General features: G+C 28.7%; 1 protein-coding gene across 2 annotated transcripts in view; it reads left to right on the top strand.

Annotated features, from left to right (window-relative positions):
* LOC123296544 (reticulon-1-A) overlaps window positions 1–12,647 on the top strand; it is a 94,908-nt gene that overhangs the window by 25,169 nt on the left and 57,092 nt on the right. The window contains exon 1 of one of the 2 annotated variants that reach the window (XM_044878056.1): window positions 7,604–8,029. The exons of the other annotated variant lie outside the window; for it this stretch is intronic. Within the exon in view, the coding sequence (XP_044733991.1) occupies window positions 7,855–8,029 (175 nt within the window). The 5' untranslated portion in view covers window positions 7,604–7,854. Of the gene's footprint in view, window positions 1–7,603; window positions 8,030–12,647 lie in introns of those variants that run through there. 2 annotated transcript variants of the gene reach the window in all.

The raw sequence follows: 12,647 nt of genomic DNA, 5'->3' as shown, positions 1-12,647 counted from the left end.
AAAATTCTATTTAAACTGATTAATAAAAAATAGGTTACTCTTTTAATCGGTAACGTATAATCAAATGCATGGCGTTGACTACAATGCTGGGGTATGGTATAGAGACAGATACTATGGTATCTATGTTAGCATAAGTAAAATTACAGTATTGAATAAGACTATCCACCAGAAGTATTGTGGATTAGGCCAACCAGTATGAAACTGAAACCAATACTGCACTGACTCGTTCGTCATAGCTATTGCTAATTACTATACTAATTAGATATTTCTTCAATTCGGTTCACACCGATACTGACAGTGATATCCACAAAAAATTTCTTACCGTGTAGTTTTGTGATTCTATAGATTACTGTTGTTTTTTCTAAGCTTATGCCTGCTATATAGACTGCTGAATTTAGTGATTTTTTCAATATTTAATATAGTCTTTATTTATTACATAAGTGTCGGATATAAAAATAAGTTTTCATAAAGATATTAATTACCAGAAGGTAATTATTTACCTGTATTTAAAGTACAAAAGTATTAAACGAGGTGTTAGTTTAGTTAATATTTGAAATGTTGCGCTTCAGTAACTCAAATTATAATCATTTAATATGAAAAATATTATTATAGATAGTTGATAATTAGCACACGCACACTCTGAGGGCATAGTTAAGACTTAATTAAATTGATATTAAATAGCATCATTATTTTGTTGTCTAGTAATTATTCAAAATAGAATAATAGAAATTTCTACGAATATTATTCACGTAAAATAGAACATCAAGGGCTTTATGCCAGAAGGGCGTATCCTCCAATTTGCTTATTTTTAATATAATTTAATTGCAAATAATAAATATGAAAATGAAAAAATTGAATAAAATTTTATTGATAGAAATCAAAACTTATTTAAAAGTTAACTATCTTAAACACACATATAGATCTTTGATCGCGTTTTCCTCGGCTCCTGTAAAAAATACGAAAATTTTGCTTAAGAAATTTTTTAAAAGAAATGAAACGTTCTTTAAATTGGCAAAACAAATTTTTTTTATTGCAAATAGTTGTGGAGATATTTGCAAAGTTTTTCTTCGCAGAAAATGAAAATTTTTAAGCTAAACTTACGTTAAAGTTGTTAAACTGTTTTAATTGAATTCTACTCATTAAAGTCTACAGATTACTATAATAAATAAAGTAAAGCTAAAAACTAAAGCTCCGACGAGTCAAATTTATTATTTTGGGTGGTTTAATTTCGCGATAAAGTATAACAATATATTTTTGAAATGTTCTAATTAAGCCCTGTCATACTCAACACGGTATTTATTTAATTAAATTGTTTTTTCATGACTTTATGTCCTCGAGAGGGCGCCTTATTCACTTAATGTATCGTCGCATGACCTATAAGCAGCAGACGATCAAAACGCTTCCAACGATACCTCATTTGTCAAATTAAAATAAGTATTTTTGTACTGGCAAAAATTGGCAAAACTTCAATCCACGATTGTCCTAAAAATTTGTGTGTTGGTGTGGATACGGTCTTCTGGTATATGCATAGGACAATATGAATATAATTATGTGATTGTATATATACTTATCACATTATAATTATAAAATAGTTTCCGCATGTTTACCACATTTTACAAAACCCATGACCACAATCAAACTTTTGTGTTTGTTATTGAAAATCTAACCATAATATTAATGAGATGACCAAAACTGTGTATGTAATTTCCTCAATGAATGAGTAATGAAAAAGATAGACATAACTAGACATAATTTTAGTTTTTCTAAGATTGCAATATTAAATATTAGATAGATAATCCCTATATATTATAAATGTGAAAGTAAGCATGTTTGTTTGTTTGTTACGCTTTCACGCTAAAACTAGCGAATGGTTTTTAATGAAACTGTACAGCAATATAGCTGATTAATCAGAATAACACATGAACTATAATTTATAAAGATATATTTAAAACGAAAATAAAAAAATTTAATTTAATTTGATATTTATCATTTTTTTAAATTTTTATAGAAATCTTTAATTTATGGTTCAAAATGATGATTATAGATGGAGTAGAATCTATAATCATCATTTTGAACCATAAATTAAAGAATTCTGTAAAAATTTAAAATAGTAAATGTCAAATGTAAAAATCATGGCCAACTTTTCTGATATACTCAATGAATTATGACTATTTTACATTTAACAAAATTGAAAACTGTGTATATCAAGAGAGGGTGGAGGCTATAAAGCGGTGGTTTTTTACTTTTAAGCCCAGTGAAGCGGGCGGGTATCAATCTAGTTCCATATAAATTTTATATAGAATTTTTTTTTTCTATTAAAACTATTTAATTTTTTTGTTTTAAACAGTTCCATTATGTGTAATGCATGAAAAGAATACTTCCCTGATTGGCACATATTCGAATTGTCTAATCTTTGACGAAAAGGCCTTTATGTTGTAATTGTTTATGAAAAATTCTAACGTGTTCAAATCACGCTATTTCAGTCGACAGGTTGTCGCTAAAATGCTTTAAAAAATGCGATCGAATTTTGTCAACCTTTAAACTGAAAAGAAATTGATTAGATTTAAAATCGAAGATGTGATATTTTTGAAAAAAGTAAACACAAAATTTTAATACAATCATTAGCATTAGAAAACTGTTGATCAGGCTCCTAAAGATTTTGCTATCCACGAATTGTTATTCAACGAACTACTAGTTATAGAGTTGTGTCTATATAATAATACCATCTATGGGTATATAAATTCCATTTGTTCGTTTGCTTATTGTGAAGTATAATGGTATTTCCACGAGTATTTCTACTAAATTTATATACTAGTGTACTCTGTTAGTAACTAAATGAATTTATTTAGTAAAGATACAAACCTATTTGAAAATTTGATACGACGAAAAGTTGTACAGGTCGAAGCACTGTGTTTTCAAATAGATTTTCTTTCTATTTCTTTTAATATTTCACGATGTGCGCCAGATGCACATCTGACATTCTTTTTATGAGTCTGGATTATGGTCTCGCTTGGAGATTTTTTATTTGGGTTTTACGTACGCTAATTGAATGATCGAACTCAGACCAAATCAAATTTTTTTTTTTTTTATTTGGCAGAGAATTTGGCCTTATAGGTTGATCGTTGTTGTTATTTTCTTTGTACATACTGTGTTCTGACTTAAAATTTAAAAGTTTATAACGAATGAACGAAATTAATTAGAATTTGTATACTGATGAACGAATTTAGACGTAAAAAATAAAATGGGCCCCTCAAGATGAAAAATGTTCAATAACAAGAAAGGGTGGTTAGTAAGAATGTTGCTCCGCTAGAATATTATCCAAAAATTTGAGATTATATACACGCCACGGTAAGAACAAATGACCTTGTAGATTTTGTCTAATACTGTATTCTGATCAGTAGTTTACAATTCTTTACTATAGTTGTTTCTGCTACAACCACAGTACTCTTGTACATATAGTTGTCTTGTCAACACAATTGTTTTAAACATAAAATTTTAGTAGATATCAGTTGTTCGTAAAAATGATAATAATTCCATCAAGCAAAAAAAGTTAGAATTCTTATTTTCCCACGCTTCCATCATGCTGTACGTGTGAAATATATCAATTTTAATCGAAATTATCCCATAATCGGAGTGGTAAATCTTTTTCAAATTTTATTGCTTTCTTTGTGTGTATCGTCAATTTTATTGCTCATTTTCCTAGTTTTGTAAATTTGGAAAACTACCTTAAGTGTTATTTATTGAAATAGAAGACGTCTCAGCCATATAATTGTTAAGTAATGTTAATTGTATGTTATTTTTGTCACTGTATGCTACACTGCATAAAATAGAAAAGAATAGAGTGAATGAGAGGTAATAAAGCTATCTTTTCTTATCTGCTCTTAGCGGAGTACATCGTGACAGAAAGAATAGACATACTAAATCTGATTATTGTATAATCATGTTAAATTATCACCTGCTTGTCACTCTGGTATGATGGCACAAATAACCAGAGTTATATACAAAATACATTACAAGTATTATTGATAAAATAAAAGTAATAATATCATATATTTATTTCGATGAGTGTAATTACGAACAAGGTCAATTTATTTTAAATTTATATTAATAATTTACTTTTATAAATACTTTTATAATGTTTGTTGATTGTTGTTGTATGGTGTAGAATAGCCGCGAAATTTTGTATGGATATGCAGAATTTTTTTTTAAAATTTATTCTCCAAAAAATGATAAACTTTGATATGCTTTATGTCGGAAACTGTTGAGTCTACAGAGACAATACTAAACTCATATTGTAGAAACTTTGATATGCTTTATGTCGGAAACTGTTGAGTCTACAGAGACAATACTAAACTCATATTGTAGAAACTTTGATATGCTTTATGTCGGAAACTGTTGAGTCTACAGAGACAATACTAAACTCATATTGTAGCAAATACAGTCTACTTCGAAACATCGTATAAAGGTAGTGTTAAAAACTAGTCCTTTAGGCTTATAATCACCAAAATTTGAAAAATTGCGAAATTTTCACGGTTTTGACAAAGTTGCGTTCGGCATTCGAGGTCACAAACTTGGATTATCATTGAGCCAACATTATAAACAAGTCTGCAAAAAATCTGAATTACCAAATTTGACGCAAGCTCTGATGCATAAAGAAGTTACGTTGATAAACTTTGAATTGAGTTTTTCTATAAAAAATGATAAACTTTGAATAAGGTTTTATACCGGAAACTATTGGGTCTACAGAGATAATTCGAATCTCATATCGTAGCAAATTTAGTCTTCTTTAAAAATATCCTAAAAAGGTACAATCAAAAACTAGTCTTTTAGGGTTATATTCTTCAAAGTCTCCAAAAAGCCAAAATTGCGTAATTTGACAAAATTGCGTACGGCGCTCGAGGTCACAATCTTAGATTACTTCATTGGGCCAACATCATAAACGTACTTTCAGGCGATAAGGTTACTGAATTATAGAGGGATTTACTTTTACAAAAATCAGAAACTTACTTAAAATCAGGAACAAAACAAAACTTACAAATAAGCAGAAACATTTACCTAACTGCATTGACTTCTAAAATCCATTCATACGCCGATATTTTCTGAACTATTCGAATAAATTATTACTAATTTAAGTTTTATTTATGTTAGAAATTATTTTTAATTTATTCTATTTATAAAATTTTTTATTATTATTTTTAATCGCCAAAACTAAATTTTATAGTACGGAAATATTAAATAGTGAACACTGGGAAAAAGGGATTTAAATAAATTCCCTTGTTATTGTTCACCAAAAGGGTAGATTATAGATATTTTATACGCAGCCGTGAGCTTTTTACGTCCATATAAATAAATATAAGCACTCTTTAATTTACATTATGGTCTGATCGAAGTTTGCAATCTATAATTTTAAAAAGGTGAACAGTTTCGAAAATTTATATTTTTTTACTAAGGAGAATAACTTTTCTATACAAAATGGATACAAAACAATTACGGGTCTGGTTTTTCATTAATATTTTATAAAAATTTGCGGTCTGTTCAAGCTTCTACATACAGGGTGTCTAGCTAGTGGCCCTTGAAAACCTGGAAATTTCCTTGATTTTTAATTTTGTCCTGAAAAATCTGGATTCTTTTCGCATCCTTGAAAATGTCCATTTTTGTACTTAAAATCGAGTATTAACCCGATCATCTTAGTCAAAATAAGTCGGCAACCTCGGAATCTAATGAATTAAACTGAATTTTTGTACAAACCTTTCTTTATTTTGATAGGACAAATGTTGTCTCGAAAGTTACATATGGTCAATTCTTGGTCAAAGGTCTCGAAAATCTGTTTTGTGAATATATCCTTTTTTTTGCCTTCAATCGTATTAATATTTACTAGTAAAGTTGTAGAGGATAAAATTTTCTACAAATTTTGTCTGAAAGTTTGGTGCGCTCAGGTTAACGTACTTCAGTGCTGGGTCAATATTTATAAAGATAAGGTATTAAATAATTATTTAAGTAGTATTTATTGAATAATTATGGAAAAAACCGCATGATAGACTGGTATTCACAATTGATCCGGTCTATTATACGGGTTTTTGACTTAATTATCGATTAAATACTACTTAAATAATTATTTTATACCATATATTTATAAATATATAAAAAATAATATTTTCAGTCCTGGAAATTCTTGAATTATCCTTAAATTTTACTTTCCAAATCCGCTAGACACCCTTTGTAACAAAGCAGTAAATAAATTTTATTATTTTAAATACGTTTCGGTTGATGAAAAATGTGACCCTACCACATAACTTATATAATTATTCAGTCTCTACATAGAGGTCGAATAACATTCATACCAGGCGTATAAATGGCTATAATACTGTCAACATGTATCAGGAATTATGCGCTACAATATACAAAAACGCGTGATAACGGCATAGATTTTTTTAATATAACCTACATAATTTTTAATAAACAATAGAATCTAGAATTTTTTTTCAATTCTCGTTTTCTAGTTAACAATACAATTTGTATTTTTTTTATCGTTTAAATTTTTGTTTTCTTTTAATTAAATAGAGTGTATAAATTTGGGCAAAAAGCTTTTGCCCTTGACTTCCTATTTTAATAAAGTTGAAAATATAAAAAAATATAAGCTTAAGTTGTTTCGAAGTAGGAATGATCGACAAAGCTGAATAAAAAATAAGGGTTGCAATTTCAGACACTTTTGGATTTCGAAAACATATCCATTTTAACTAAATTGGAAATATACTTTTCAAAATAAACCTTAAAATTTCCGAAAATGAAATGACGGAATAGCCGAAAAATAACGTTAGAGAATACCCTTAATGTGGCAGTAAGGGTAGCGTTAGAGGAAAATACGGTACCTTAAAGTGTCAGTGGGGGTTTTCTCCCCACCACTATCTATAAAAAGTTAGTGCCATACAGACCATTCCTGTTTTAGATCAAATCAAACCAGCACTTCTGCATATATACCCGGTAGGCAGATTTTCAGAGCTCAAAACTGTAACCTTTGGTCTTGGAAAGTACGAATTTTCAAATGAATGTTGATTTCTTCAAAAGTTAAAAATTCCGAAAGCATTTCGAAAACATTTTTACATTTTCAAATCCAAGAATACTCCCAATTTATTATTGAATTCAAACACACATAAAAAATAAACATTAACTAAAGATTGATACGTCATTATTAATTGTATGCGTTCAATTAAATGACCTAGATATTTCAAATGTCCTTGAAGAGGGGAGGATGGTAATTGCCTTTATGTCTACTGTGAACTATTCAAACATTTCCGTGTATTACCAATTATTTAAATTTCAATTGTATTGAAATTCTCATTCTCATAATTAACATTCTACAAATAAAATAAAATAAATTAAAATAAAGGATTAAAAATTCCCAAAAGAATTGGAACCTATATTAATAAAATAACAAAATAAGGTACACATAGAGTATTTTGTAGTTGGAAATGAGATTGACGCGCGCAGCATCGGGTCGATATCATCGTCATAATAACAACGCTTGCTCAATGTTAGCTATATTCCTTCTACTAACACCAATTCATATTCGTTCGTATATGTATTATGTGATAAAATACACCTCTAAGTCAGCCTGGTGCTCTCAACTGCTGGACAAACTCATTCGTGTATATATGTATAGCGCGCTACCACAATCAAACCACATATAAATTACCTTCAGTAGGACTCGACTTAAACTATTATTGCACTAAGTTATTTTATTTGTTCACTCTCAGCATAAATCGGTCCTCTTTCTGTGTGTTGAAAAACCCTTTTTGGTGTTGATTTAATTGGTGTTAAATTTGGTGATTAGTGCCAAGTGTTGATTTTTTAACAATGGATGCTGAAATTACATCAACTGCAAAAGCTTTAATCGATGATGTCCTTCAAGAGGGTCTAAATGGTGTACAGCAGGGTACTTCATCTGGAGCCGGTGCTTCAGCATGTCCGTTCGCTACCAAGAAAGATGCCTTTTTGGCCAGTGTATCATTATGCACATTTTTAAATCCTCGTATGTATTTTTCATTTTTGAAAATTCCTAGATTAAAGTTATTTTTCCCCGAGGGCAATATAACACATACGGAGATATGGAATTTTTTACTAGGGAGTCGGGAAGAAAATGACTTATATAAGTTCTAAAATTTTTAAATGCGATTTTTGCATGGAAAATTTCAATAACAAGGGAAACCTTGAAATATAAAATCACTTTAATTATTAATTAGATATATTATGTCATTTAAAAATCGATATATTATTATTGTTTATTTTAATTATTATAAACGGACGAATTTTGCTTTGTTGAAAATTCATGAGTAATTTTAACGACTTATTTTGTTACTAGGTACAAAATTTTTACTAGAAAAAGGTGTAAAGCTCAAAGTTCAAGTATGATTTCAAACATTTATATAAGATTGAGTGTGAGAAATGAGTTTTATGGAACATGATTCATCAATTTTCCCATTTTAGAGTATCTATTTGATCTTTGTTAATATGGAAAAGTTATTTGATTAATAGGGCGGGAAAATACAATTGAACGTTAAGGATTTTTGTACCCAATCCTGTGCCCATTTTCATCATATAACTTTGAAAATGGAATAATTATCCAATGAATTAGAGCTTTTAAGATATTGAGTCTAGATGGTCCTGCATTCCTTTATCCTCAGGGAAAATTTTACGATAGCCTGAGACGCCACTCTTATTGTTGGTCCTGTGTATTTTATATTTTTATGTGTAGATTATTATGAAAAAGGTTGCATTATGGTTGGTCCTCTTTATATAGGTCTGGGGTTTTTGGTGGATAACTTAGCTTAATTGATTTTTGACCTGATGACTTATTTAGATTTGCGACTCTCTCTATAAATTAACAACGGCCGTACATGTAGTATAAATTGGATTTTTTTTTTCGTAAATTTAAATAGGTTTCGAATAGGGTAGGAAATTAAAATTTGTTTCCAAATGGTATTTTGTTGTTTTCAAAAATTGTACTCTAACGATTATTATTTTTGTATTCAGATTCTGATAATTATACTTCAATGTATGTCGACATGAATGTATCTATTATTTACTTAACAAAAATAATTTTTACAGTTATGTAATTATTTTTGCTTTTTAGTTAGAAAAAACACTATTCGTTTTTAATGTTGTTTTTTTACACATTATAACCTTAATTTGTTCAACCTAATTTTTTTTATATACAAATAGAAAAATATACGCATGGTGTCGAGTCTACGTAACCTCGATACACGACACTTTTAATAAAATATTATTAAAAAAGTTTGAAAATAAAATAATCCCAACTAATTCAGTAATCTTGTCGATTGAAAGTACGGGATAGTTTTTGCATACTTCTTTATGATGTTGGTCTAATGAATTACCAAACGCAACTAAGTCAAAAATCGAAAATCCGTGAAAATTTCAGTTTTTGGTGATTATAACCTTATGTACTAGTTTTTGGTAGTACCTTTTCAGAACGCGTTATAATCGCCAAAATCTAAAAGAAGCTGAAGTTTTCACAGTTTTTTCGATTTTTGACAAAGTTACGTTCAACACTCCAAGTCACAAACGAAGATTATTCATTGGGCCAACATCATAAATAAGTCTGCTAAAATTCAGAACTATCGGATTTGATGTAAGCTCTGTGTTGTATAATGTTACGTTGATAAACTTTGGAAGTTTTTATCTCGGAAACTATTGGGTCTACAGAGTCTATTCTAATCTCATATTGTAGTTAAAATCTACTGGAAAACGACCTCAAAAGAGACTAGTCCTTAAAGGTTATAATCGAAAAAATCTGAAATTTTCACAGTTTTTCGATTTTTGACAAAGTTGCATTCGGCGCTCGAGGTCACAAACTTCATAATTCATTGGGCCAACACCATAAACAAGCCTGCGATAAGTCAGAACTACCAGATTTGACGCAGACTGTAATATATAAAGTTACTGAAATAAACATTAGCGGTTATAAAAATATTGACCTTGAATTGAAGAAATATTTTTTCAGGGACGAAGAAAGAAAGCGTTTAATATATGTTCTTGGAAATATATTTTTATTAATAATGTGATTTTATTGTATTTTATTAAAATAAGAACTTAAATAAGATTGATTTCTTAAGTTTATGAAATGAATAAACCACAGTCAATTTGATTGTCTGTCTAGTTATGAAGTAGACAGACGCATCGACATTTGTAATTTAATAAAATTTGTGGTTTTAAACTATAGATTTTATTTAGGCGAGGAAATATTTACTTTACCAACTCTTAAAGTATATGATTTTAATTTTAAATTTTGATAGCCAAAATATTGGATCTACAGAGACACTCGGAAACGATTGGGTCTATAGAGACAATTATAGTTTCATATTGTAGCAAATTTAATCGACTTGAAAACATCTTGAAAAGTACATAAAAAACTAGCCCTCCATTAGTGAAAATAGTGAACAGTCACTACAAATTAGTAATTTTTTATACTTTTCACTATTTTCAGAGAATAGGGTTATAATCTCCATAATCTGAAATTTTAAATCTTTCGTTAGATTCATAGATCTTTCAACAGTTTCATAGATCAATACAATTTGTAAAAAATCTGGAAACGTAAAAGAAGTTAATTACAAAATAAATACGAAATTTATGCATAGTCATGTGTAAATAACGGTCTGTTATAATTTATGTCTGCCTGCATGTTAATTATTGTTATAAAATAATAAAATTTATCAATCTAAACAGGATGAATAAACAAAATATATAATTTATAATATAGACATATGATAAGAATTTCGTTTGAAAACAATATTTTAAGCCATAAATATGAATCATATTCCAGTTAATTGACATTTAATTTATAATTTATAATCCTTTCCTTAAACAAGAAATTTCTACTCTGAATTTTTAAGATTATTTGATTATTATCACTTTCAATTATTATTATAATAAAATATAAAATATATCCAATTTAGGGTTTGATTGATTGATTGTAAGGGCTTTCCGTTCTTCTAGGAAGGAGCTAATGTAACATATAAAAATATCCTGGGTGCGGTGACATCTATAAACAAATCGCGCACGATTGCACTTCAGCAAATTTTCTGCTTACAAACAATACAAAGATTCTTCTTAAAATATATTCCAAAAAAGGTTTTGCCTCTATAGTGTCTAGTAGGTGTATGTAAGCAGACAATTTCGGTTTTTGATTTTTATAATCTATGGACCCAAGGCGAGATCTGATTATGCAGTTTTCAATTGACCCAATCTATCTGGTTTATTTCGTATTTTTCTTATTGGCTATATTTGTCCCATATAGTTCTCAGTAGCTGATTATGATCGTTGCGATGATGACAGTAGGTACATGCCCCGCCATCCTAACTTTTCTTTGTACTAAAATTTTACTATGTACGAAAATAAGAAGCATACTAATAAACACAAGCTATCAGGATAATTTTGCGTAGCGTTCTAAATAGAAATTATTACTTGTTAGATCTCCGAAGTTTTTTAGTAGTTTCCAATATATTTCTATCGTGCTGGGATCCAACTGGGAAATATAATAATAATGGGGGTTTAACCTCCGTTTTTGCGACGTATGTCTAATCACAGAGGCCACCCACATCATTATTTTGTTAATCTTTATTTATTGAATTACAAACATATTTACAATTACATTTTTTGATGAACTGGGAAATATATAAAAATAAATATCGAAAACGCTGCTAAAAATTGTACATAAAAAATATAGTGTGCGCATTTAAGATGAAGACACCCTCATATTTTCGTTATTTATATGAATATCGATTTAAAATTTTGCAGTCATACAAGGTGATTTTTTCGATATCTCTAATCATCTCTGACGCTAGGCAAAATATCAAGAATCGGCCCTATTTGTCAATTTGTAGTAGACTAAGTTTAAAGTTCAGATTTTGATTAAATATCTTAAAAATGTGCCCTATTACTCTGTATGACTGCAAAATTTTAAATCGATATTCCTATAAATAATGAAAATATGAAGATGTCTTCATCTTAAATGCGACACACTGTACATAGAATATTCGCAACTGGCTAGCTGTAGGGAAATGTCTGTACTGAAATTTCGTCTGTTGAATTTAGAACTTTAAAATTAAATTTATAGAATTAAAATTAAAATCTAGAATAGTTAAGGAACGTCGTCATACTATTATTATGGAATATAATTTAAAAACAGGGCTTTCCCCAATGTCTTTATATTGGGATGTTTTTAATACAGACATAATTTTACTTCTCTAAAGTTAAATGAACTCTGTAACCTATTTTTATCAAAGAAAGCAGGTAAAAAACTCATTCTTCTAAACGATAATGTTTACAAGACATGATAATTTTATTTTGAAAACAATTTATGTATTCCGAATTTGTTGAGGAAAAAGTAATTTATTATATTTTATATTTTTATATTTTTTTAATGTCTGAAGCGTATTAAAATATTATAACAAAGAATGTTAGAATGTACTTTAAACCTTGCTATATCATTAATGTATTCAAAGTACAAGTTTACTTTATCGAGTTTATTTAGTAGCCTATAATAATGATAAGTTAGTCAGTCAGTCACTCATGTCATTATTATTTGTAATCGATTTGATCATATTTTTGCATTTAATTATGAAATACTTTTC

Source organism: Chrysoperla carnea, chromosome 3 (genome assembly GCF_905475395.1).
Source record: "Chrysoperla carnea chromosome 3, inChrCarn1.1, whole genome shotgun sequence".
In the NCBI taxonomy this organism is placed as follows: domain Eukaryota; kingdom Metazoa; phylum Arthropoda; class Insecta; order Neuroptera; family Chrysopidae; genus Chrysoperla; species Chrysoperla carnea.
This window is presented reverse-complemented; position numbering and strand designations above follow the sequence as displayed.